The following is a 22,475-nucleotide window of genomic DNA, read 5'->3' as shown; positions in this document are numbered from 1 at the left end:
TGGAATTCCAAAGTAGATACTCTTTACCTCCCATTCCAAACCCAGCACACAGCCCATGTCTTTCTCTGTAAATTCATTTGTGTCAGGTTGAACCATGTGAAATTGCTGTTTTATAGGTTAAAACAAGTACTCACATGGTTTAACTTATTGTATAAGGTATCTTGGGCAGCTATTAATCTCTCTTCTAAATTGCTTATTCATTCTTTTATTCACTCAACAAACATTTATAGAGCCAGAGGCTATTAGACCCTGGGATATAATGGTGAGAAAGGCACAGCTCTTTCTGTAAGTAGCTCAAACATCAGTGGGGGGACTGAGGGACCTGGTGGTCAAAGAAGACACTTCAGAGTTGGTGAGCAGCCACGATGGGAGCTGGCCTGGGAGGTTTAGCTTGAGGCTTAGTGAGGTTGCAGAGTGGCTGCTTTGTGAGCTCCTTATGGACAGGGTCTAGGTGTTATTAATTCTGTGTCCCAGCACCTAGTATGGTGTCTGACATGCAGAATGTCCTTGATAAATGGTCATTGAAAGAATGAGAATGAATGAATGAATGAATTAGTTTGAACAAGTTCAAACATGGAGAGCTATCTTCCTTTTGAATGAATGATAGAACTTTAGAGCTGGAAGACCCTTCAGACATGGATCCTTCTGGTCCTTCTAGGTTTTATAAGTGTTCTTTGGTGAAATGAGACTTTTACTAGTTAACTTCAAACATTTTCTGTGGTCTGAGGGTATATTGTTTTTTCTTTCAGTTCTGTGTTGGATTGTTTGCTGTTCCTACTACTTAAAATCTGCCCTGGAACTAATTTGTTGTCCTTCGCTTACTTCTAAAATGGGGGAACTTCCTGTGGGGACCAGTACTTGAGCTCTGTGGTTGACCTAAATTGCTGCTTTGCTGCTGATTCCCTGGGGAAGGCTTTTTGTGCAGCTCAGGTTTTAATGGTTGACTTTATAGGTACTTCTGGGTTTCATGGATCTAGTACGCCTGTGTTGTGTGGAAACTCTGGTCTGGGCGTGAGTCTTTTCAGCAAACTGCACACTCTGCAATTCTATATTCCTGACCAGTCTTCTCTGAGTGGTCCTGCACTGATTGGAGGGCAGATCAGCTGTCCTTGCTGTGCCCCAGTGTTCTCCCAGTGGGCCCATTTTCCCAACCCCCCCATGCTCCAACCACTTCCTGTGGGCAGGCTGTGTGCCAGTCCCTTGTAATGACTCATTGGACTCTGAGTGGCTCCTTCCTCCTGTGTGGGTCCACAGGAACCCTATTAAGTAGTCTTGCTGGCCTGGGGCCACCAAGGCCCTCTTCTCCTCTGCAGCCTCCAAGCAACTGCATCTGAAGGACACAGCTGTGGCTTTTGCCAGCTCCTGCTCCTTGCACTCACCAGCTCCAGCCTGGAAATAGCTGGGGCTCGAAACGATTGGGGCAGTTCTTTCTCTCATTGTGGCTTCTCTTGCCTTCATGCACTCCACTGGTCTTTCCTCCTCTTCCCCTGAGCTCTAGTGGCCCCAGCTTGTCTGTCATTGCTTTTTAATGGTTGTAAATTGGTTGATTTGTGGGAGAGAGTGATGCTGGGGACCGTCTATTCTGCCATCTTGACCAGAAGCCGGTTACCTGTTGTTGTGTAAGAAAACAAAACAGCCAGAACTTAGTGGCTTAAAGTAACAGTAGTTCATTATTTCTCACAATTCTGTGTGTCAGGAATTTGACAGAGTTCACCTGGATGGTTCTTCTGTTCCATGTGATACCTATAAAGGTACGCTTAGCAGTTCCAGCCTTAAAGCAGCCGTGACCCAAAACGCTGCGAGCAGTTTTTTCTTTCTCTCATCATGGTTTCTCCTGTTTTTGTGCACTCCGTAGGTCTCTCTTCCTCTTCCCCTGAGCTCCAGCGGCCCCAGCTTGGCTGTTGTTACATTTTTATATTTGTAAATTGGTTGATTTGTGAGAGAGTGTGACACTGGGGACCGTCTGTTCTGCCGTCTTGACCGGAACTCTGTGACGGTGATATTTTTTTGAACATCTGTTATTATGAAGTGCCATGATACAGCTCCTGTCGAGATATATTTACCCATACACAAAGGCCTCTGGATCTCATACTGCAGGGAGCTTGTGATAATTTTTTTATGCCTCCTCTTACTTTTATGCATCTTATTGCCATCCAAGCCCCACATTTGTTGCTTTAATTTGCTGTAGGCTGGAAAATATAAAGTTTGTTAAAATTATGTTAAAATTGAGATAAACAGATCCCAAAGTCTCTCTTTTGAATAAAGTACATAGACTTTATTTTGCTATTTTCAAAATATTGTAGTCTTTATTTTATTGTATTTTATTTTCATAGCATTCCACCAGTAGATATCATTGTCCCCGTTTTATGGATGAGGAAGCTGAAGTATGAGACTCTGTTAGGTTAATCTGAGTAAGGCTGACACTAGAACCCAAGGCTCAGGGCTCCTGCCACCAAGATCTGCTGCCTTCATATTAATGTAGGGAGAAAATGCTCAGGAAGATGTTTCAATTTTGTCTGCTCATTCTCCATTTGCACCCTGTCTGGACTGGGTTCATGGGGCCAACATTTCTGGGTAAGGACCTCCAGGTAAGAGATGATTTACTAGATAAGAAACATGCAAAGGGAAATTGTCTTGGTAGGTCTGGTTATTTCTATACATTTAGCAAGAATGATTTTGAAAGCAGTGCGAGAGTGAAGAGAAGAGGAATTCCCTCATCAAAGCACTGAAACATGTTTATTGCTTTTTAAGCTGCCAGCTGTTTGTGGCCCTGGAAAACAGAACACAGGTGAACAATTTCAGCCCACTGAAGGAGCCAAGGACAGTTTGGAAAGAAGCAGAAACCAAAATACCAGTAGGTGGGTCAACATTGTATTGGTTTTTGTGTCACCATGCCTTTAGATCCCCATGTGACCATAAGGCCACTTAATGATCTTCATATGTCTAGTGACAAAGGGACTGAGGGACAAAGTGAGTGAGGAAGAACAGTGCAGAAACAGATCTTGGCAGGTTCTCTCTGATGAGTGAGTGGAAAGAGCAGTATAATGAAAACTTGTAGGAAACATCAAAGGTAAAGTGGCTGGCAGGTTAATAAGACAGAACTCATCATTTGTCAAAAGCAAAGCATCTTGCCTTTCCAAAACTGCTCAGGTAGTTTTTCTTATAAATAGAAATGCCAAGTATTCCATTTGCCAGTGCTACAGAAACCAAACTAATTGGAAACCAGGGTTTTTAAAGTCACTGAACCCAGAGGGGGAGTTTAACAGTATCACTGTTACCTGGAATGTCTGATTTCCAGTAAGATTAGTAAAATGAATTGGCTTTAGCACAAATCACTAGAAGGAGGGTACATATGTACACTGAGTTTTAAAGAACTAGTGTAAAATAAATTTTATTTTACATAGGGGAATTAAATGAGGCAATAAGTGTTTCTTAAGGTAGACTAGTATATCAGTTTTAGTTTTTCTTTTCTGTGGATAAATGGCAGCTAATTCACAGCTTTGAAGTTCGGTTCTCCTGGAAAAAAGTAATTTTTGTCTGCCCACCCCCCCATGGTGACTGGGAGTATCCTTTCATGTTGATAAATATGTACATAAGGGATAATGAAGGGAAATGCCCAGACATTTTAGAACAGTGATTTCAGCCTTATGAAGTGAATTATGAAGAATCACAACTGGTATCGGAGGGTTTGGCACTCACACTTATATTATATTACATTATCTTATATTATATTATATTACATTATATTATGTTACATTATATTATATTATATTAATCACAATGGTTATAATTGTGACATTATAACCATTAGATGACAAAGAAAAACCTGTAGTTGTGACCTTCCCTGCCCAGCTTCACCCTTTTCCCCCAAAAGAACAAAAAACAGACCAAAGAAAAGTATGATATTTTGCTACCTATCCACCTAGTCTTTTTGTATGCTTTAAAAAAAAATTATTGTATTTGCAGGCAATTTTATATCCTGATTTTTCACTTTACATTAGAACAAGAGCATTATCCCATGTTATTAAAAAAACACCATGTAAACTTATTTTGCAATTGTTAGATTTCCCCCATTGTTGAATTTTAGGTTGTTTCATTCTTTATTCTGTTATGAACAGGGCCACATAGTGACTTGTAAATGAAGCTTTTTCTGTATTTTGGATTATGTCCTCAGGATAGATTCCCAGAAGCGAAATTACTTGGTCAAAGGGTTTGACATTTTAGAGATTCTTGATAGCTGTTGCCAAAAATCTCTTTAAAGAAGCTGATCAGATCTGACCTCTCTGATTCAATAGTCTCTCTGCTTTCCATTCCAGCTGGGCAGTAGGGCATTCTGGATAACAGGGCATTCATACCTATGCCTCAGATCACATATTTTTGAAAAGTTAGTTTAACAGACAATTATATATCACGGAATATTTAGAGGAAAAAAGATGCCCTTGTTTTGCAGATGAGGAAGCCTTGGCCCAGAGAGATTGACATTTGCCAAAGTCAGATAGTTAACCTAGCAGCAGCTCAGGGTCTTGAAGTCAAGTGACACTAGACTGTTTTATTCTGAATGTTCTTCAGGATCCCTGGTGCATTAAGACCATCTTTACGGATGTTAGTAGGTAGGCCTGTTACCAGAGAATTCTGACGGAAGGGCAGGAGTAGAAACTTCACCTGAACCATCACCTGTGATCTGTGGCATGGTGGGAGGGGGGAGCTCTGCAACAGCTCAAGGATCAAGGAATCTGTCTAGTTAAACTGTTTCAACTGTGGGTTTCTTCTATCTCTGAAAATTTCCCAAGAGCAACCTTAGAATCATGAAATTTGAATGTGGCAACTCAAAAACCTTAGAGATCTTCTAGCCCAGTCCTTTCATTTCTTAGCCAAGGAAGGCCTAGAAAGTCCAGTGCCCAAACCAAAGTCACACAGCTCAGTAGCGCACTCTTCACTGTGTCAAGCCACCTGCCGGGACCTCCTGGGTCATTCAGCCCCTGCCAGGACTCTGCCAGAGAAGGAGCTTTGTGGTCTGAACACTGGAGACTCTGGTGCTCTCTGGTGGTGGGCAGGAGTCAGTGCAAGTTCAGGAATGGCTCAGGGAGTAGGGGACAGTTACTCTGCGTGGGTTGGTGGATTTTGAGCTCTGTCAGGTACTTGAGCAAACTGATGTGTTTGTGTCCACCTGCTACCCTACTCCCCCCAAAACTGATGCAATTTAGGATCAGTGTGGAATCTGTGTCTTCTGAAGTCTATAAAGCAAAGTCAAGAAATAACGAAGATGATGGAGAGGTACACTTAAAGTGGAAAAGTGAGTATAAAGCCATGGGTTTTGTTAGGCAAAATGAAATTTAAAATATATTTTAAAACTGGTTGATATCTCTAAGTACACAGCCTGTATTACACTGTTTAGACCCATGCAATGTCCTTCTACTTCTTTTCTTCTATTGGATCATTCTTTTTTAAAAGCAAGGCTATTCTGACTATAGATTGCAGAAGGGAAATGTTTTTTTTATTTCTAGACTTTACAGGAAATATTTCTATTGTAAATATAACTGTATATTATATAACACATGTAACAGTGCACAGTACAGTTGCCACTTGAACAACATGGTTTTGAATCTCATGTGTTTACTTATACATGATTTTTTTCAACTAACTGTGGATCAAAAATACAGTATTCTTGAGATGCAGAACCCGCACATGTTGAGGGCCAACTTTTCATATATGCAGTCTCCACAGGGCCAACTGCAGGACTTGAGTATCAATGGATTTTGGTATGGGGGAGGGCCCTGGAACCAATCCCCTGTGTGTACCAACGGATCACTGTATAGATATTTCATATACAACATTATTAAAGTGGTGGAGAGCATGCAGTGTCACTCTCACATACCCTGGGGGCATTATCTTCTTGTATCAGTTTTATCTTGTAAGCTTAAAAGGATACAATGTTTATCTTTTAATACTAGTTAAGGATGATGCAATTGTAAAAAGGCAATTATTGTTACAATGTGAACTATAATAGTATTACCTGTCTCTTTAAGATGAAAGCTTTTGTTTCCAATATTCACAGTGATGTTTTAAATGCTGTTTTCTCTTATGCCCAGTGGAAGTGAAAGAAGTGGTAGAGAAAGCAGCTACTGGGCAGCTCACAGTACCTCCGTGGCATCCCCAGAGTAGTTTGATTTTAGAGAGGGAGGCTGAAAATGAGCATGATCCCCTGCTACAATCCCCTGTTAGGGGCCCTGGGAACATGAATTGGCAGCAAGTTGTAGAGCATCAAAGGGAAAATAAAGACCCAGGAAGAAATGGCAAGTTTGACAAAACAGACAACAGTGACTGTGACAGCGACCAGCATGGCAGACAGCGTGGGCCTCAAAGCTTCACCTGTAAGTTCAGTTGGGAGAATTGGGATAGGTGAGCTCTATCAAGTTATCAGCTCTCAAAATTAAGTAAACCTCCTGGCATCTTTCCTTTGCTTGGTCCTCTCCTTTTCTGTCTTTTTGGGAACCTTTTTTTTTTTTTTTTTTTTTCTTCTTTTTTTTTCTTTGGCAGCTGGCTGGTACAGGGATCAAACCCTGAACCTTGGTGCTATCAGCACCACACTGTAACCACCTGAGCTAACTGACCAACCCCTTGGGAACCTTGAATTCCAGGGGAAAGCAGTATACCCCTTTGTCCGAGTGTGAGCTAATAGTATAATGCCCATCAAACTGAGAAGGTGTCCAGTTACCAAAGAACAGAGCAGGCAACTCCATACGGTTTACAAGGAGTTGTCTTTTATTATTATCATTGTTATTGTTATTATTATTATTATTATTGGCAGGTGGTTACTTACAGGGAATGGATCTGGTGGAGTAATGATCCAAGTGCTGTGCAGTTGCTTTCTTTACAACCCCTGGGGGCAGGAGTTGAAGCTTATAAGGGACTTAGGGACAAAAGTGGAGCTATGCCAAAGAGAGAAAGGCTGTAGAAGTGGAAGATTCCCAGGTGCCTTGCAGCTTCTTGTTGCTTATCCTTGGGGTGATTGGGTCATTCCCCTTATCTTAGACAAGCATAGCATTCTGTTACTTTTTCTGCCTCAGTTGCTAAGCAGCCTGTGCAGGGGAAAGATTATAACTATTTAAGTCAGAGCTCCAAAGGCACGAGGATGGAGTGAGTTCTGACCAACATTCCTACATCCATTGTATCCCACTGTGCTTCCCATGGGCAAAGAAATCCAGAGATTCATGAGTTTTTTTATTGCTGAAACAGACCCCTTTATTCAAAGGAAGTAAAATAATCTCTACACACTGACCTAGGTCCTGGGTCTAACCTGGCAAGGAATGAAACCTTTTTTACCTGAGTGAAGAGGTGGGCCACCACTCCCTACTGTCCCTTTCTTTGCATTGTATTCTAAGCTGGGAATAAATCCATTGGCTCCTGGAGAGTCTATGCCAGTGGAACCTAGAAACGAATGACATTAACTGTCACCAGTTTATGGATTTACTGGTTAAAACTGAAGGCTGTATATTTCCACCTGGTGATTTGCTTATAATCAGGGAATGGGATATTATTTCATGGTTTGTAAGCCAAAGAAAAGTACTTCTAGACAGAACCGCCGCTACCGTCATCATCTCTAACTCAGCTCGACTGCGTCCACTGCCGCCACCATGTCTTGAGGGAGTTGCAGTGCGGTTGCCCAGCCAGCCAGCCACCCCGCCACACCCTCTGCCCACCTGCCAGCACACTCACTGCCCTCTGCAGCTGCCCCAGCCCCGCTGGGCCAGCCGGGCCTCATGGCACAGATGGCAACCACAGCCGCTGGGGTAGCCGTGGGCTCAGCTGTGGGACACGTCATGGGCAGTGCTCTGACTGGAGTCTTCAGTTGGGGAAGCTCCAAGCCCACCCAGCCTGCTGCCCAGCAAGCCCCTGCCCACGCTGCCCCCCAGCCCATGCAGATGGGGCCCTGTGCCTATGAGATTAAGCAGTTCCTGGACTGCTCAATCACTCAGTGACCTGACCCTGTGTGAGGGCTTCAGCGAGGTCCTGAAGCAGTGCAAATACAACCACTGTCTGAGCTCCCTGCCCTGAAGAGGCTGGTGTAGACTCATGGGCAACCTCCGAGATGACTCTCGAGCCACAGCCCTGCACCCACCTCCACCCCCTCACTGACAGCAGGACCATGATGCCAGATTGTTCCCGTGTAGCTGGGATTGGGAGTGAGGAGGGGTTTTCTAACCCCACAGATAACCCGAGACACATGTGCAATGAAAGGAGTATATTTTAGGGAAAAAAACCAAAAGTACTTCCAAAATTATCATTCATCTTAGGTAGAAAATCTATTGGCTTGGGTATTATTGGTATTTAGAGTCTGTTTCTTGTCAAGTCTCGCTCTTGAATGAGTGGGTAAAAGGATGGATGATCCAGGGCTGCATTTTGGACCAGGCTAAACTGACAGTCTCTGCTTTTTGGACTGAACCTAACGTGGGGCATGGCCACTTCTGGCAGAATACACACACATCTCTTCTCTCACATTACCTTTTGCCCTTTCCATGCTATCTGAATATCATTGAATGACTTTGGCCCTGATTTTGTTGTAATTATTAGGTCTCAGGCACCTGGCCCCCAGAAAAAATGAGCAGCCAGAGCATAGTGAAGCCTTTCAAGCAAGTTCCGATGCATCTGTGGTCACTGAGAAATTTTGCCGCGTAAGTAATGTGCTCTGGAGAGCCAAGTTGAACCCAAGGGTCTAATAAAGTAGAACTGTGTTGTCATTATGTATTATGGCACCAAAATAATATCTATAGTAGTTCTTTTTGGTTGGAGCATGTATCCTCATGCCACTGACATGAATAAAGTAGTCTTTCTTCCCTGCCTGATAATTTTTGAGTCAGTTTAACTCAACATATTTTGTATCTTGGAGTTTGGGGAAAACAAAGACGAGTGTCACATTCAGCTCTGGCCATTGGGCTTCCTGTTTAGTTGGGTTAGACAAGACCAACCTCATGGCTTAGCAGGTGACTGAGGTAAGATTGGAAAAGCAGGGCTAGGGCTGTGGAGAGAGTGCCTTCACCTGGAATATCCTCTAAGATCCAAATTCAGCTCTTAACTCAGTGGAAGGAATGTGTTTGTGCCTGACAGCTATGCCTCAGCAGGATCCATGAGGTCTAATCATTTCCTACCGTTTGCATTGTAGTTACAGCCTTGCTTCAGGGGTTTAACACATTCTGGGCCATAGTCCAGCCAGACTAAGGAACCAAAATTTTTTTTTATTGTCATCGACATGAGGCCACAGTCATTTAAAGAATATAGACAGCAATTGAGAATAACACAATACTCATGTAAGATAAGGATAGAATAGTGATTTAAAAAAATAGTATTGTGTTTAATCATGGCATATAAAGTACTTATAAGGGAAGTGTATTCTTTCATGTGAGGGCTGGAAGGACAGGCCACATTAAGCACATTGGCTTGGCTGGAGAAAAGCAGGTCTAGTCAGGGAAGTGGGGAAGGTGAGGGGAGGCTGTGCTTGTCTGAGAAATTTCAGTTTGATATGAGAGGTGAAGGGGAGCAGCTGTTAAGTGCACAGGGAGGGAAGTGTGTGGCAAAAGCACTGTCCAAAGAAGTAAGCCACAAAGTCTCTGCAGGGGGACGGTAGAGAGAAGACTCAGTTGTCTGGACATATGTTAATTAGGGCCTGAAGGTAGCATAATAAACAGAAAAAGAAGAGGTGGAGCAGAGATGCTGAAGAAATAACTTATAATATCTTAATTGTATTGTTGAGATTGCATTGCTATTTTAAAAATCATGCTCCTTCACTTGCCTTTAACTGTACTACCAGAGGGACTCCCAAGTTTTGAGCAGCTTCAGCCTCCTCTGTGGGATGATGCCAATCCATGGGCTATGTCTGTCTGTGTCCTTGAGTGGTGTTTAAATTCGATCCCCAGCTTGAGTTGTGTAGGGCCTTTGTTCTTACATAGACTCGTAGAGCAGAAAGGTCTCCTGATCCCCACCCATTCTGCAGATGAGGATGCTGAGACGCAGGATTGTCATTCCAATACACTGACTCCAGGCAGTTCACAGCTGCTTTTCCCCACAAGGGAGGAAGGCAGAGGCACATGAACAGACAGGCAGGGAGAGCCAGTTCAGATTGTCACACTGACTTCTGGGCAATTCTGGATAACCCTGTTATTAACAATACATTCAGCTATAAAAGGATTTGTTTACAATGAACAGCAACTTAAAAGTGATTTCCTACATTATTAATAGGATCAGTCGGTGCAATCAACTTGTTCATCAGAGTCTTCTGAGGATATAACAGATGAATTTTTAACTCCAGACTATGAATATTTTTACTCCTTGACTGCTCAAGAAAACTTAGCTGTAGAGGTAAAAATCAGTTCAGGGTAAAGTACATTTTGAGCTTTCACTATTACCTTATTCTTTTAAAATTATTTTTATTAAAAAATAGCTTATGCATAAAAGTGTACATTGTTGGCTTGCCAGTGTTTTCATATGTGTTTATTTTTTATTTTTTATATTTTGGTGGCTGGTACTTCATATGTGTTAAAAGCATCTGAAAAATAAGATTTTTGAGAATGGAAGGTCATGTGCAGTTTCTTCCAAAATTGTGGTTCCTGCATTTGTACAGTGCTTTGTACTTTTTTCATGCTACCTAATTCACATATTCTTCCTGTGGGGAAGAGAAGAAGGCTATTATCCCTCTCTGTGAGGAATTGGTGATCGCAGATAAATGGAATTAACCCTGGCCTGCCACGCTCTAGTGGTGGGAGAGCCAAGATTTAGAGGCCAGGGTTCAGCAACGAATATGAGACCGTCCAGTACTCCAAGTTTTCTTGGGATTCTGCCTAGCTTTTGAAAGAACCAACGTGTACAGTATTTTCATTTGTAAAATGAAATTTGTTGGATTCTCTTATTAACTTATGTAATTTCTACCCCTAATCTTTTTGGGATCTTTTACTGATATGAAAGGTGGGGTGGAGGAAAGGGAAGATTGCACATGTCAATCACAGCATTTGACTAACAACAAGAATCCCAGGATACACCAAAAGTACAATTTCCTCTTGTCTGTGCTTCTGAAAACTCAATCAGAGCAGTTTTTCATTAACAGTCCTTTAAATATTCTTTATTTTACTATGAACAGAGTGGGACATTAAGAAATCTTTAATAAAATGATAAAATATATATATACACACATATGTATATACATATATATAAAGTATAACAGAGAAAAGTACACAGACCTTAACTGTACAGCTCATGACCTTTCACAAACTGGAACACTCATGTAACCAGCCTCCAGATTAAGAAACAGAGGATTATAAGATCCCCAGAAGGCCCCCTTGTTCTTCCTACCAGTCACTGCTTCTCCCCAAAAGGAACCATTGTTCTGACTTCTCACCTCATATTGGGAGTTTTGCAGGCTCGACCATTTTTTCCAACCTTCTTTGGCTCTTCCAATAAAGCTACCAAGAACCAAAACATCTTTGTTGGAAATTTGGGGTGAGCAGAGGATAGTGTTATAAAGAGTGGAAAAGTCACCAAATTCTTTCTCACAATGAAAGGTAGGGGAGGGCTTGTTGAGAGGAATATATAGTGCAAATAAATACTTATGTCTATGGAGCAAGTTCGTTCTTTTTCTATGAGATGCGGAGATCTTATGAAGATTTTCAAAGTTTAAGAACCTCAAAAAATTCTCTCTGGACCTTTTGAGGATATGTTTGCCTCCAATGAACCTCCTTTCTTTGCTCTTCATTCTTTTGTAGACCTCAAGTCCCATAGAAGAGGACTTTGAAGGAATGCAAGGTGCATTTGCCCAACCTCAAGACTCTGGTAATAAGCTCTTAGAGCAGATTCCTTTGAGAATCACTTGTTTTCACTTTCTGTTGAATCGCAAGTGTTTAGAGCTTCATCATCCAGGCCTTTCATTTTGCAGATGAGAAAACTGAGGCTCAATGGTTTTCCCGCATTAGAATGAATCCCCTACTCCTAACCAGCTTCATCACATCTACACATTGTGCTATTTATACCTCTCCTTGCATTTTTATACCATACATTGTACTAGTTGCTTCTTTTTTTCCCCTCTAGTCTTTCACTAGATTTCAGGTTCCATAGTAGGTACACAGTTATCTTGGCTGAGTTGACCTGAGGGATTTGCCCAAGCCACACAGTTAGTTATTGGTACAACAAAAGCTAGAACTAAGTTTCCATGTCTTTCTCTACTCCAGAAGGCAAGAGTTTCACCAGCATTTTCTTTTGCTTGCTTAGCATCTTAGCAAAGAGTTAATTTAATAACAGTCAACAGTGCAGATTCAACTTAATATCCACCCCTTGGGAGGCCTTGGGTCTATATAACGTAGCAGGGGCTTTCCATTACACAAGAAGTTAATCTTGAATCAGCATCCAGGGGTGTGGCATAAGATGAGATATAAGTGAATTGTTGGTTCTGTTACAGACATTTATAAAATTGTATACTTTTGCGTTTTTAAGGTATGCAACCATCTATTTTAAAACCAGAGTCACCCACCTACCAAGCTTTGTAGCTGTCCACAGTCATATGTCAGTACTGCATGCAGACAGGATGGGGTTCTGAACTTACTCCCTTCCTTCCACTACACACTCCAGCTTCTAGCTCTAACCTGATTCAGGCTCCTGCCAGAGATGGGAGGATTTTAAGAAGCTGTAAGCTTTTAGGTAAACAATTGAATTCTGAGCATAACAGATATTAAAAGTCCCCAGGGTTTTGGGTCACGCACCTCTTCCTGCAAAGTATCTGCCTGTGATTACTTTCTGTGGGCCTGGCCTGAACAAGGCCAATTTACTTGTATTTGGAGGAGGTTTGAGTGGGATGGAGAAGTTGTAGGGCAGACAGGTCAGAATACCAGGGTCAGTTCTATACAAACACCTGAAGTACTTGAAGTACTTCTCTGTTCCCTTCTTTCAGCCCTTTTATGCTCTTTTCCACTTAGGGCTCTGATACATATCCCCTTTCACACCAGGGGACATGACAGAAATACAATCGGATGCATGCTGGGTGCCAACCCCTTTCTGCCACTGAATTTTCTTGCATGACCTTGGGCAAGTCACATTACCCCAGGCGAGGGGCTGGACTCTAAAATCTCTTAAGTTCCAGGCCAGCCTGTGGCTCACTGAGGAGAGTGCGGTGCTGATAACACCAAGGCCAGGGGTTCGGATCCTATATAGGGATGGCTGGTTAGCTCACTGGCCGAGCATGGTGCTGACAACACCAAGCCAAGGGTTAAGATCCTCTTATCAGTCATCTTTTTAAAAAAATGAAAAGTAAAAAATAAAAAAAATAATAAAATTTCTAAGTTCCCTTCTAGCTCTAAATTGTGCTCATTAGGAATTAGTTTATGCTTCATAGGTGTTTATCATTTTAAAAGAGGGTCACGGTAAGAGGAACTCCACTGTCTTTCTACTGGTGGAGTTTCACAGCTCTCTGGTACCTGCTAAAGGTGGCACTGTTCTGGTGAACCTTCCTAGTGCCTTCCAGACTACCTGGACCTAAGGAATGGGGTGGGGGTGTCATGAACTACGACAGTACAATAGTGGGTTGGAAAATGGATATTGCCCTTGTCTACACAGGACTGCAAACATCTTACTGAGAATTGGGGAGGAGTAACTTCAGACACTTGAGGCCAAGGAAAACAGAAGACAGATGAATTAGCTCCTTAGAACTCAAGACCCCACCTCTGCCCCTGCTCTTTATCTATTTTTATTTATTTTTGTTTGGTGGCTGGTGGTATGGGGATCTGATCCCTTGACCTTGGTCAAGGGTGTTACAAAGCTGTACTCTAACCGACTGAGTTAACTTGCCAGTCCCCACTCTAAGTGGCATTTGATGGCCAAGAGGCACAGTTAGGGCTCTGGGAATGCCCAGCTAATGGTCTTTCCTATTGGGAATCTTTAGTGAACAAATACTTCTTGGTTTCAACACCCCCTAGTGTCTGTTGACAAGAACTGGGTCAGTTTGCCTTCTTGAAAAAGACAAAACAACATTTGTCTCCAGAAATAACTGTGTGGTTATAATTGAAAGGCCAGTAAATGGCTTCATTGTATTCTGATTGTCAGAATATAGTTCTCCCTCTGAGCAAGAAAAATAAATGTTCAGAGCGCTCTTCTGCAGCACTCAATCCAAACCCAATTAGGAAAGCTCTTTGTTTATCCAGATAATTTCTCATTCTGGACCAGACCAAGGGAAATTCAAGGGAATGAAAATAATAATATGGATTGGCAAAAATTCAGTAAAAAAAATACATTTCCTTTATTCTTTCAGGTGAGGAAAAGGTCCAAATGAGAAAAACCCTTGGAAAGGATGCTGAGATTTTGACCAGATATCAATTCCAACCTATACAAAGGTATGGGCTGTTATTATCCTATTCACAGTTTCAGACTCATAGAAGCAATGTTAATGGTGATAATGCTCCATATTTATATATTGCTTATTTTTAAATGTATTAGCCACTGTCTTATAAAAATTAGCTTTGGGCAGCTTAGCTTTGTTAGACTTGTTGAACAGAATTTGAGGAGTACTGAAAAGGAGTTATTACCTGTATTCATGTTGCTTTGCCTCATACGGATTTATCACCTCTCTTCCCCTGGGTGATGGAGATGCAAAGCATTACTCAAAGCCGATTTCTTCCAAGCAGTGAGAGACCCTGAAGGGGTTAATCTCCCGGAACCCTCAAGAGAGAGACATTCCTTCCTTCCTTGGGAAATTAACCAAGGGTTCTTTCCCTGCATTTATTCTCCAGACCGGGAAGTTACAGGAAAAGAACATAGGTGGGGTTATAGCTAAGTATAGTTTAACAGTATAGGCTGGTAACATCAGTAAAACAAGCAAAGTGACATTCCATAATGCAATTTGCAAAAGATTAAGTCAATCCACCAACAAAACGTTGATTTTAGCAAACACTGTTTTCCCTACAGCAATTTCTCCAGTATTTTACATATCAATCAAGTAACTTGTCTGTCCTTGAGCCAGCAACTTTGCTGTGTTACAAAGACTTTAGCCTGAGGAAAGTTTCCTGTCTTTTGCAAGGTTAACATTTCTATATGTAATTCCAAAAGGTTAGGCTAAACCTGAGACTACAGGGCTTTGGAAAATAGGCCCTGTGAAATACATTTGCTTTATAAATGTTAGTATATTCCACATATTCAGATCACACTCTACTTTTCTATCCATCTTACTGACCTTAGTTAAGGTTTTCCGCCTCTTTATTCTATTTTCCCATCTGTAGCTAAGAATCCTTACGAAGAATGTCGACATAGGAATTGAAAATAATAATTTAACTCATGGGCATTTATCCCAGAGAAACGAAGACTTGTGTTCACACAAAAACACATACATGAATATTTATAACAAACTTATTTGTAATAACCCCAATTGGAAACCCTGATGTCCTTTACCAACTGAATGATTAAACAGACTGTACCATGGAGTACTAGTCAGCAGTAGAAAGGAATGAAGTATTGATGCAAAAACCTGGATAAATCTACAGAGAATTATGCTGAATGGACAAAGCAGTCCCAGAAAGTTATTTACTGTGTGATTCCATTTATGTAATATTCTCAAAATGACAAAATTATAGAAATAAAGAATGGATGAGTGGTTGTCAGGGGTTAAGGAAGGGGTGGGGGAAGGATGAAGTAGGCCTGGCTATAAATGAGCAACATGAGGGATCCTTGTGGTTGTCAGACTGTTCTGTATCTTGACTATATTATTGTCAATATTCTGGTTGTGATATAGTTTTATACATTTGTGAGATGTTACCTTTGGGGAAACTAGGTAAAGTTTATTTCTTACAACTGTGAATCTATAATTACCTCAAAATAAAAGTTTAATTAAGAAAACTAATAATAGGGCCGGCCCGTGGCTCACTTGAGAGAATGTGATGCTGAAAACACTAAGGCCACAGGTTTGGATCCCTATATAGGGATGGCTGGTTAGCTCACTCGGGAGAGCGTGGTGCTGACAACACCAAGTCAAGGGTTAAGATCCCCTTACTGGTCATCTTAAAAAAAAAAGGAAAAGAAAACTAATAATAGATGTAAAATGCCTGACATGCATTCAATTCACCTTGCCTTGTCTGGTCCTCAGTTTCTTTAATTATGATTAGTATTCCCTAAGCATCTAGCACCCTGTTTTTTTTTTTTTTTTTTTTTTTTTAATTTTTTTTTTTTTTTTTTCCCGTGACCGGCGCTCAGCCAGGGAGTGCACCGGTCATTCCTATATAGGATCCGAACCCGCGGCGGGAGCGTTGCCGCGCTGCTAGCGCAGCACGCTACTGAGTGCGCCACAGGCTCAGCCCTAGCACCCTGTTTTATTGTTTAATTTAACTCACATAACAACCCTCTGAGATAACCCATACTGTTATCTTCATTTAGCTAATAAGAAAAGCAAAGTTCAGGCTGGCCAGTTGCTTAGTTGGTTAGAGCATGGTGTTATAACACCAAGGTCAAAGGTTTGGGTGCCTGTACTGTCCAGCCACAAAAAAAAGAGAAGTTGAGTTTAAGTATTTTTTCCTAAGGTCACACAGCTAGTCAGTCAGGATAGACTAGATTAAGTTGCATAACAAACAACCCCCAGATTTTAGTGGTTTAAAACAACAAAAGTTTGTTTCTTGCTCATGCTCCATGTCCATGACTTGTGGCTTGGCTAGGGGTGTTATATGCTATATTACCTTCTATCAGAGACCCAGGCTAAAGGAGACTCCATCTTTGTGCTTCCTTGATTGCTGAGGCATGAAAGATGGTAAACTGTGCACTGGTTCTTCAAGTTTCTGCCCAGAAGTGACTCATCACTTTCATTCATATTTCACTGGTTAAAGCAAGTCATGTGGCCATTTATGTAAGTTAAAGAGGCCAAAAAGAACTGTTCTACAATGTACTTGGAAGGAGAAATAAACATTTTGATGAACAGAATAAAGTCACAACTAAACCCCAAATCCATGCTCTTTCCTTTGTACCATTGGTCTTATAGGATTAAAAATGTGAAAACGTATGGAAGAATTTAGCATGAAATCTGGCTTATAGCTAGTGTTCGGTGAATATTGAAATTGAACTTAAACATTGGTTAAAGTAGGAAAAGATCAAATTCGTCTTCAGTATTCTCTTCTGGGCATTTTTTGGCCAAGCTGCTTTTGGCCTCTCCTGCTACTTTACACCAGGAAGCTGTCTCACAGTTGCTAAGTCCTCATGGCTGTGCCCCTTGCTCCATCATTCACCTTCCAGCAAAGTTCGTGTATGCTGTTGATTTTCTCAGGAACTTGCTCACTGTCAGATAGAGTCATTGGCTGATGTCAGAGTTGGGCTGACCCTCAGAGTGTATTTATTCAATCTCTGGAGAAGAAATTGAGGCCCAGACATGGCAGAGAACTTCCGGCTAGTTAGTAGCAGAGCCAGAATCAGAAATCATACTTTACTTCTGAGCTTAGTGCCCTTTCTGCTGCCTCTCACACTTGTACCAAGTTAGTACATTTTGCTGACAGAGGGGATTCATGTAATTTTCTTACTTTCTCTCTCACAGTACTGAAGGTGAACAAGAAGAGACATTAAAGGAGACACCAAAGGAACTGAAAGAAAAAGACATGTATGGCCACTGAAGAGTTGCCTAAGGATACTTGTGTAAAGTCTTGGTTTTATGGGAATAGTATTTCCTTGTTTGTGAGAATACTTTCTTTCCATTTTTATATGCAGACTTAATGTGAGTTTGTTTCTTCTTTCACCAAAAAGCTGTTATTAAATCAATAATGTGATTTGTAATTAATAGCATCTTACAATCAAGGAAATAAAGTGATAATAATATAAGTTGATACTTGAGGTAGATTAAATCTGTTTTCCACAGAAATATCCACATATGTTTTCCACAGAAATATCATCTATGGACATAGCTGAGATATTTTTAAAGTAGTATGTCTTTTTAAGATATTCTCTAATATTCTCTTTAAGATATATAAGATATTCTTAATTCTGGTCTATTGCCAAATAAAGATTTTGTCAAGAGCATACTTAAAAAGTACTCAGGAATATTTTTGTAAGCATCTTTTTGCAATTACTGTGTGCTCTTCTCTTACTTTTTTAGATCATTGACAGACATTCAAGACCTGTCTAGTATCTCCTGTGAACAAGATGGCTCTTTTAAGGAAGCCTCATGCAAAACACCCAGAATGAGTCATGCACCTACTAGTGTCAGCACTCCGCTCAGCCCAGGTAAACACTCACAGGCAGAAGCAGCATTTTGGGAGAGGAACTTACAGTTTCTGCTTGTTGGCTCTGGTAAGCCAGGCCCTGGGGTCAGTCCTAGTGGCTGTTTTTTCACATCGCAAAGGTGTTTCCTTAGGGCCAAAGCTGAAGGAGATAATCTCATGGGAGGCAGGTAAGAGGGGTGGTGGTGTTGATTATTAAGCAGCTGTTAGGAAGTTTTGGTTAGGACCACAGTGGTAGAGACCTGCAAATGCAAAGTCTACTCTGTACCCAAAGCACTACTGAATTTAGCTCAAAAACATTGGATTCTCTAGAGTATGCAATATAGAGAACACAGGTACCATGAACATAAACATAGTTCTTGCATTCTGCAATCATATGCAACCAGCATCAAATACCCTCTCTCTAATGTCCTTATTTCCCGTATATTTGTGGCTTAAATAATCTCCCTTTATTTTATTTTGATGGCCAAGTTTAGAGACTGTTATTTTTATTTATTTATTTTTTTGGCAGCTAGCCAGCATGGGAGGTCTGAACCCTTGATGTTACCAACACTGTGCCAACTGAGCTAACTGGCCAGCCCAAAACTGTTATTTTTTATGTCTTTGGGAGCTATTTTTCAGATCAGTAATTATTTCAGTTATTAACAATTCAGAAATTCCCTGGTATAGAGTTTTGTGGATTTTTTTTTTTTTTTTAAATAATGTAAAGGATTCAGACACTAACTGCCCTCTTTTTTACAACAGGGTTAGTTTCTTCAGCTGTCAGACAGTATGAAGACTGCCTTGAAAGTAGCACATTTCAGGTTAAAACCTCTTGCTGGAACAGTCAAGAATCTATTCAAACTCTCTTTGATAAATGTACAACTGTTCGAGAAAAAGCAAGGAGTCTGGATTCTCTGTTTACTGCCTCTGGATCTCCCCCTTCAAGACTGACTGATCTTGTAAGTATACCAATTCTGTTTACACACTCATGGAGTCAGCTCAAAGGGCTCAATGATCCAAAGTGCCAAGATTTCTCCAAATCTATTGAGAATGGGAGAAGTAAGCTAGATCCTCTCCAGGTTTCCCTGGGGTTCCCCTCCTGAGTCTCTATTGTAGAAGACTTAAGTTTTGCATCCTCCTTGCAGCCTCCCTTGGTTACTTCCCTGAGAGTTTTGATTGACTTCCTGCTTCTCTGAATTCCTGGTCTAGTAGCCTGCAGGAAAGCACTTAATTATGTACTACCTCCTTTATCTCCTCCTCATTGCCCCCTCTTCTTGCTTTTCTTTCTTTTTCTCACCCTCTCTCATATTTCTGTGGACAGATTTGATTATTTGCTTTGGCCCTAAATGGAAAATTGATTGTCAACTTCTTCGGGCATTTGGCACACAAAAGGTCTCACTCTAAAGTAGGGAAACAGAAAGGAATTTTATGCTTTCATTTAACAGTCTGTTAATTGGGCAGGTTCTAATTGCCAGGCACCGTGTAAGGCCCTCTTCTAGGCATCCTAGTGTGAATAAGAAAGACATAGTCCCTGCCCCTAAGGAGCTTATTGCCTAGTGAGAAAGACAGGCCTGATGTAACACAGAGGTGGTAAGTATTGAGGGCTGAGGGGGGCAGAGGGGTGAGAAGGCATCCCAGAAGAGGTGACATGTGGATAAGTTTGACTTAATTAGCAAAACAAGTGGAAATGATTGAGTTGCATGTGCCATTTTTGGTCAACACATGTGTCAGTTACCATGTTTCTGTCTTACTTATAGAAAAGATTGTCTGCATTTACTGGGGCTGATTCCTCCAGCATTGCTAAGGCGTCTGACGCACCACTCCCTATCACCCAGAAAAGACGCCTGCCTAAAGGTACCCTGTATGTAATACCAATGTAGAGGTTCATAATGGTAAGCCAATTTAAAGGAGGCTTAAATTGATGCACATCAGTCTTCTATGCTACTTTAGATTCAAACAAAAATGCTATTTTCCCCCTGATTATAAAAATAAAACACACACATTGTAGAAAACTTGGAGAACAAAGAAAAGCTTAAAAAAGAAAATGAACATTTTACCCTACTACAGTTTTTAACCTCATATACTATTTTGATATATAACTTTTTAATATTTTTAGAAATATATAAAAATATTTTTAGCATACTTGAGATTATATTATATATGAGATCTGGACTGTTTTTTTTTTTTTTGTCTTTTTCGTGACTGGCACTCAGCCAGTGAGTGCACCAGCCATTCCCATATAGGATCTGAACCCGCGGCGGGAGTGTCGCCGTGCTCCCAGCGCCGCACCCTCCCGAGTGCGCCACGGGCTCAGCCCTGGACTGTTTTTTTCTCTTGATATATTTTGAGGATTTTCCCTTGTCATTAAAAATTATTCATATATATATGTAATGGCTACATAATAGTCCATTCTGTGTATGTTGCTTAACCATTCCCATATGTTAGATTTTTATTTTCCAATTTTTGCTCTTTATACATAAATCTTTATCTGCACCTCTCATCCTTTCCTTGTGATAGATTCTTAAAAGACAGTTTCCAAATCAAAGAGTCTGAGAGTATTTACAGCTCATGAGACATATTGCCTTTGTTACATCAATTTTAATGTCTTATGTCTTTGGTACAGCTCTTTGAATTTCTTTCAGAGGTATGAGGATTTTGTGAGTTATGTTGAGGGGTTTTGGTTAATGTTATAATTGAGCACTTGGGGCAAGACCCAAAGTATGGTTACTCCTATATCCCCTGGTCTGACAATCTGTAGCGAAAGCCCTGCTGTTTTGTTTTTGTTCATTTTGCTTTTTTTTTTGGTAGCTGGCTGATACAGGGATCTAAACCATTGACCATGCTCTAACCAACTGAGCTAACCGGCCAGCCCTTGTTTTTGTTCATTTTGGCTTGTCCAGAACCTCTGTATCCCTCCTGCTGCCCTGGTCCAGATTGGGACCCAGCCTCTTAGTAAGAATTTGTACCTTACCTACTCCAAATATCGTTAGGAGGAGAGAGGCACAGATCAAGAGTACTGGGGTAAGGGCTAATGTAGGAAAGAGTTTAGGGTAAAAGGGGGAGTAAATGTCATTTACATATTAGAAAATCTCTACTAGGACTGTTACATAAGACACTTCCTGCCCCTTTAGTTTGTTTCATCATTAGGAAATCCTCAGTCAGGTCCATGTGGGAACCTAGAAAAATTGAATTCAGGTCCAGGAAGGGGTTAAGTCATTTTCCCCTTTGTCCTTTTTAAGAACTAGTAGAAGCCATCTCACAGCATCACATTGATGAGCTACCACCACCGTCTCAGGAGCTACTTGATGAAATTGGTAAGGGATTTTCAATACTGAATGTACTTCTTGGCCCTGTTAGTTATGGTCACTGATCACAGTATGGTTTCTTTGTGTCAGGTGTGAGCACTAGTATAAAAAAGGCCCGGTGAAGGTCTGGTTGAATGTACAAAATTCAGGAAGGGGTAGTAAAATGGGCCACAGCCTGGCTGGGATAATTGGCCAGTGTTTGTTGTCATTTTGTTACTCAAAGGGTTTATGGTAATGATTTTAAGGGAAAATGATAACTTTCAAATGGTTTATTATGATGAACTTCCTTTATTAGAGGAGTTCTTATCTCCTTTTCAAACCAAACCAGCATTCCTTGGAGGCCTGAGGCCTGGCTGCCCAGGCAAGACACCTATACTTTCAGTTTTGCCATTAGCAGGAGCTGTTAAAGGTATTGGACTGGTGGACAAATTCCTTTCCTAAGAGCAGAGAAGTGAGTAGCACAAAACCTGATAAGACCAGAATTTTCCATTTCAGGCAGAGACTGATCAGTACCAACTCAATTTTATTTGCAGGTGATTTGCTGGCCTGCACAGCTGGGCTGATGCTGAAAGTAAATGGTGCATGGTAGTAGAGATGTTTGGGGGCAGGTGGTCTGCTTTCCCAAGAAAAACCTGACTGCTCCTGTCTTCTTGACAATCTGGCCAACCAGCCCCTCTCCCTCAGAGGATGCATCTCAGCAGACCTCTGATAGTCTAATTCTTGTTATGGAGCCTATGGGGAATTTCTTGAGGGGCACTGCTTAGTTTTCAGGGTCTCTGAGATTTTGTGTCTCATAAGTAAGAGGAAGGTCAATAAGGATTTACTGGTCTGACTCAACGGACAGCTGCTCTCTAGACTCCTTATCATAACTCTAAGCCCCTGTCCCTTGGCCTGATGAACTTGGGTGGAACCAATTAAAGTTGCCAGAACTTTCCTTGGTTTATTTCTGTTTCTATAGTCATAGTCCCTTTCTTGC

At 41.2% G+C, this 22,475-nt stretch overlaps 1 protein-coding gene and 1 pseudogene across 3 annotated transcripts in view; both read left to right on the top strand.

Annotated features, from left to right (window-relative positions):
* The window catches only part of TEX14 (testis expressed 14, intercellular bridge forming factor), a 97,904-nt gene that overhangs the window by 62,370 nt on the left and 13,059 nt on the right, over positions 1 to 22,475 (top strand). For 2 of the 3 annotated variants that reach the window (XM_063111374.1, XM_063111373.1), the window contains exons 14-26: positions 2,752 to 2,858; positions 4,872 to 5,009; positions 5,205 to 5,293; positions 6,090 to 6,371; positions 8,572 to 8,672; positions 10,234 to 10,353; positions 11,751 to 11,817; positions 14,282 to 14,363; positions 17,534 to 17,596; positions 18,089 to 18,216; positions 18,957 to 19,153; positions 19,952 to 20,048; positions 21,440 to 21,508. In XM_063111374.1, coding sequence (XP_062967444.1) covers positions 2,752 to 2,858; positions 4,872 to 5,009; positions 5,205 to 5,293; positions 6,090 to 6,371; positions 8,572 to 8,672; positions 10,234 to 10,353; positions 11,751 to 11,817; positions 14,282 to 14,363; positions 17,534 to 17,596; positions 18,089 to 18,216; positions 18,957 to 19,153; positions 19,952 to 20,048; positions 21,440 to 21,508 — 1,540 coding nt within the window. The remainder of the gene's footprint in view (positions 1 to 2,751; positions 2,859 to 4,871; positions 5,010 to 5,204; positions 5,294 to 6,089; positions 6,372 to 8,571; positions 8,673 to 10,233; positions 10,354 to 11,750; positions 11,818 to 14,281; positions 14,364 to 17,533; positions 17,597 to 18,088; positions 18,217 to 18,956; positions 19,154 to 19,951; positions 20,049 to 21,439; positions 21,509 to 22,475) is intronic. The other variant, XM_063111375.1, reaches the window with a different exon arrangement.
* On the top strand, positions 7,635 to 8,113 carry LOC134389683 (coiled-coil-helix-coiled-coil-helix domain-containing protein 10, mitochondrial-like; annotated as a pseudogene).

The sequence above is a fragment of the Cynocephalus volans genome, chromosome 10, assembly GCF_027409185.1.
Source record: "Cynocephalus volans isolate mCynVol1 chromosome 10, mCynVol1.pri, whole genome shotgun sequence".
Taxonomy (NCBI): Eukaryota; Metazoa; Chordata; class Mammalia; order Dermoptera; family Cynocephalidae; genus Cynocephalus; species Cynocephalus volans.
The sequence above is the reverse complement of the archived record's forward strand: the minus strand, read 5'-3'. Positions and strand labels throughout refer to the sequence as shown.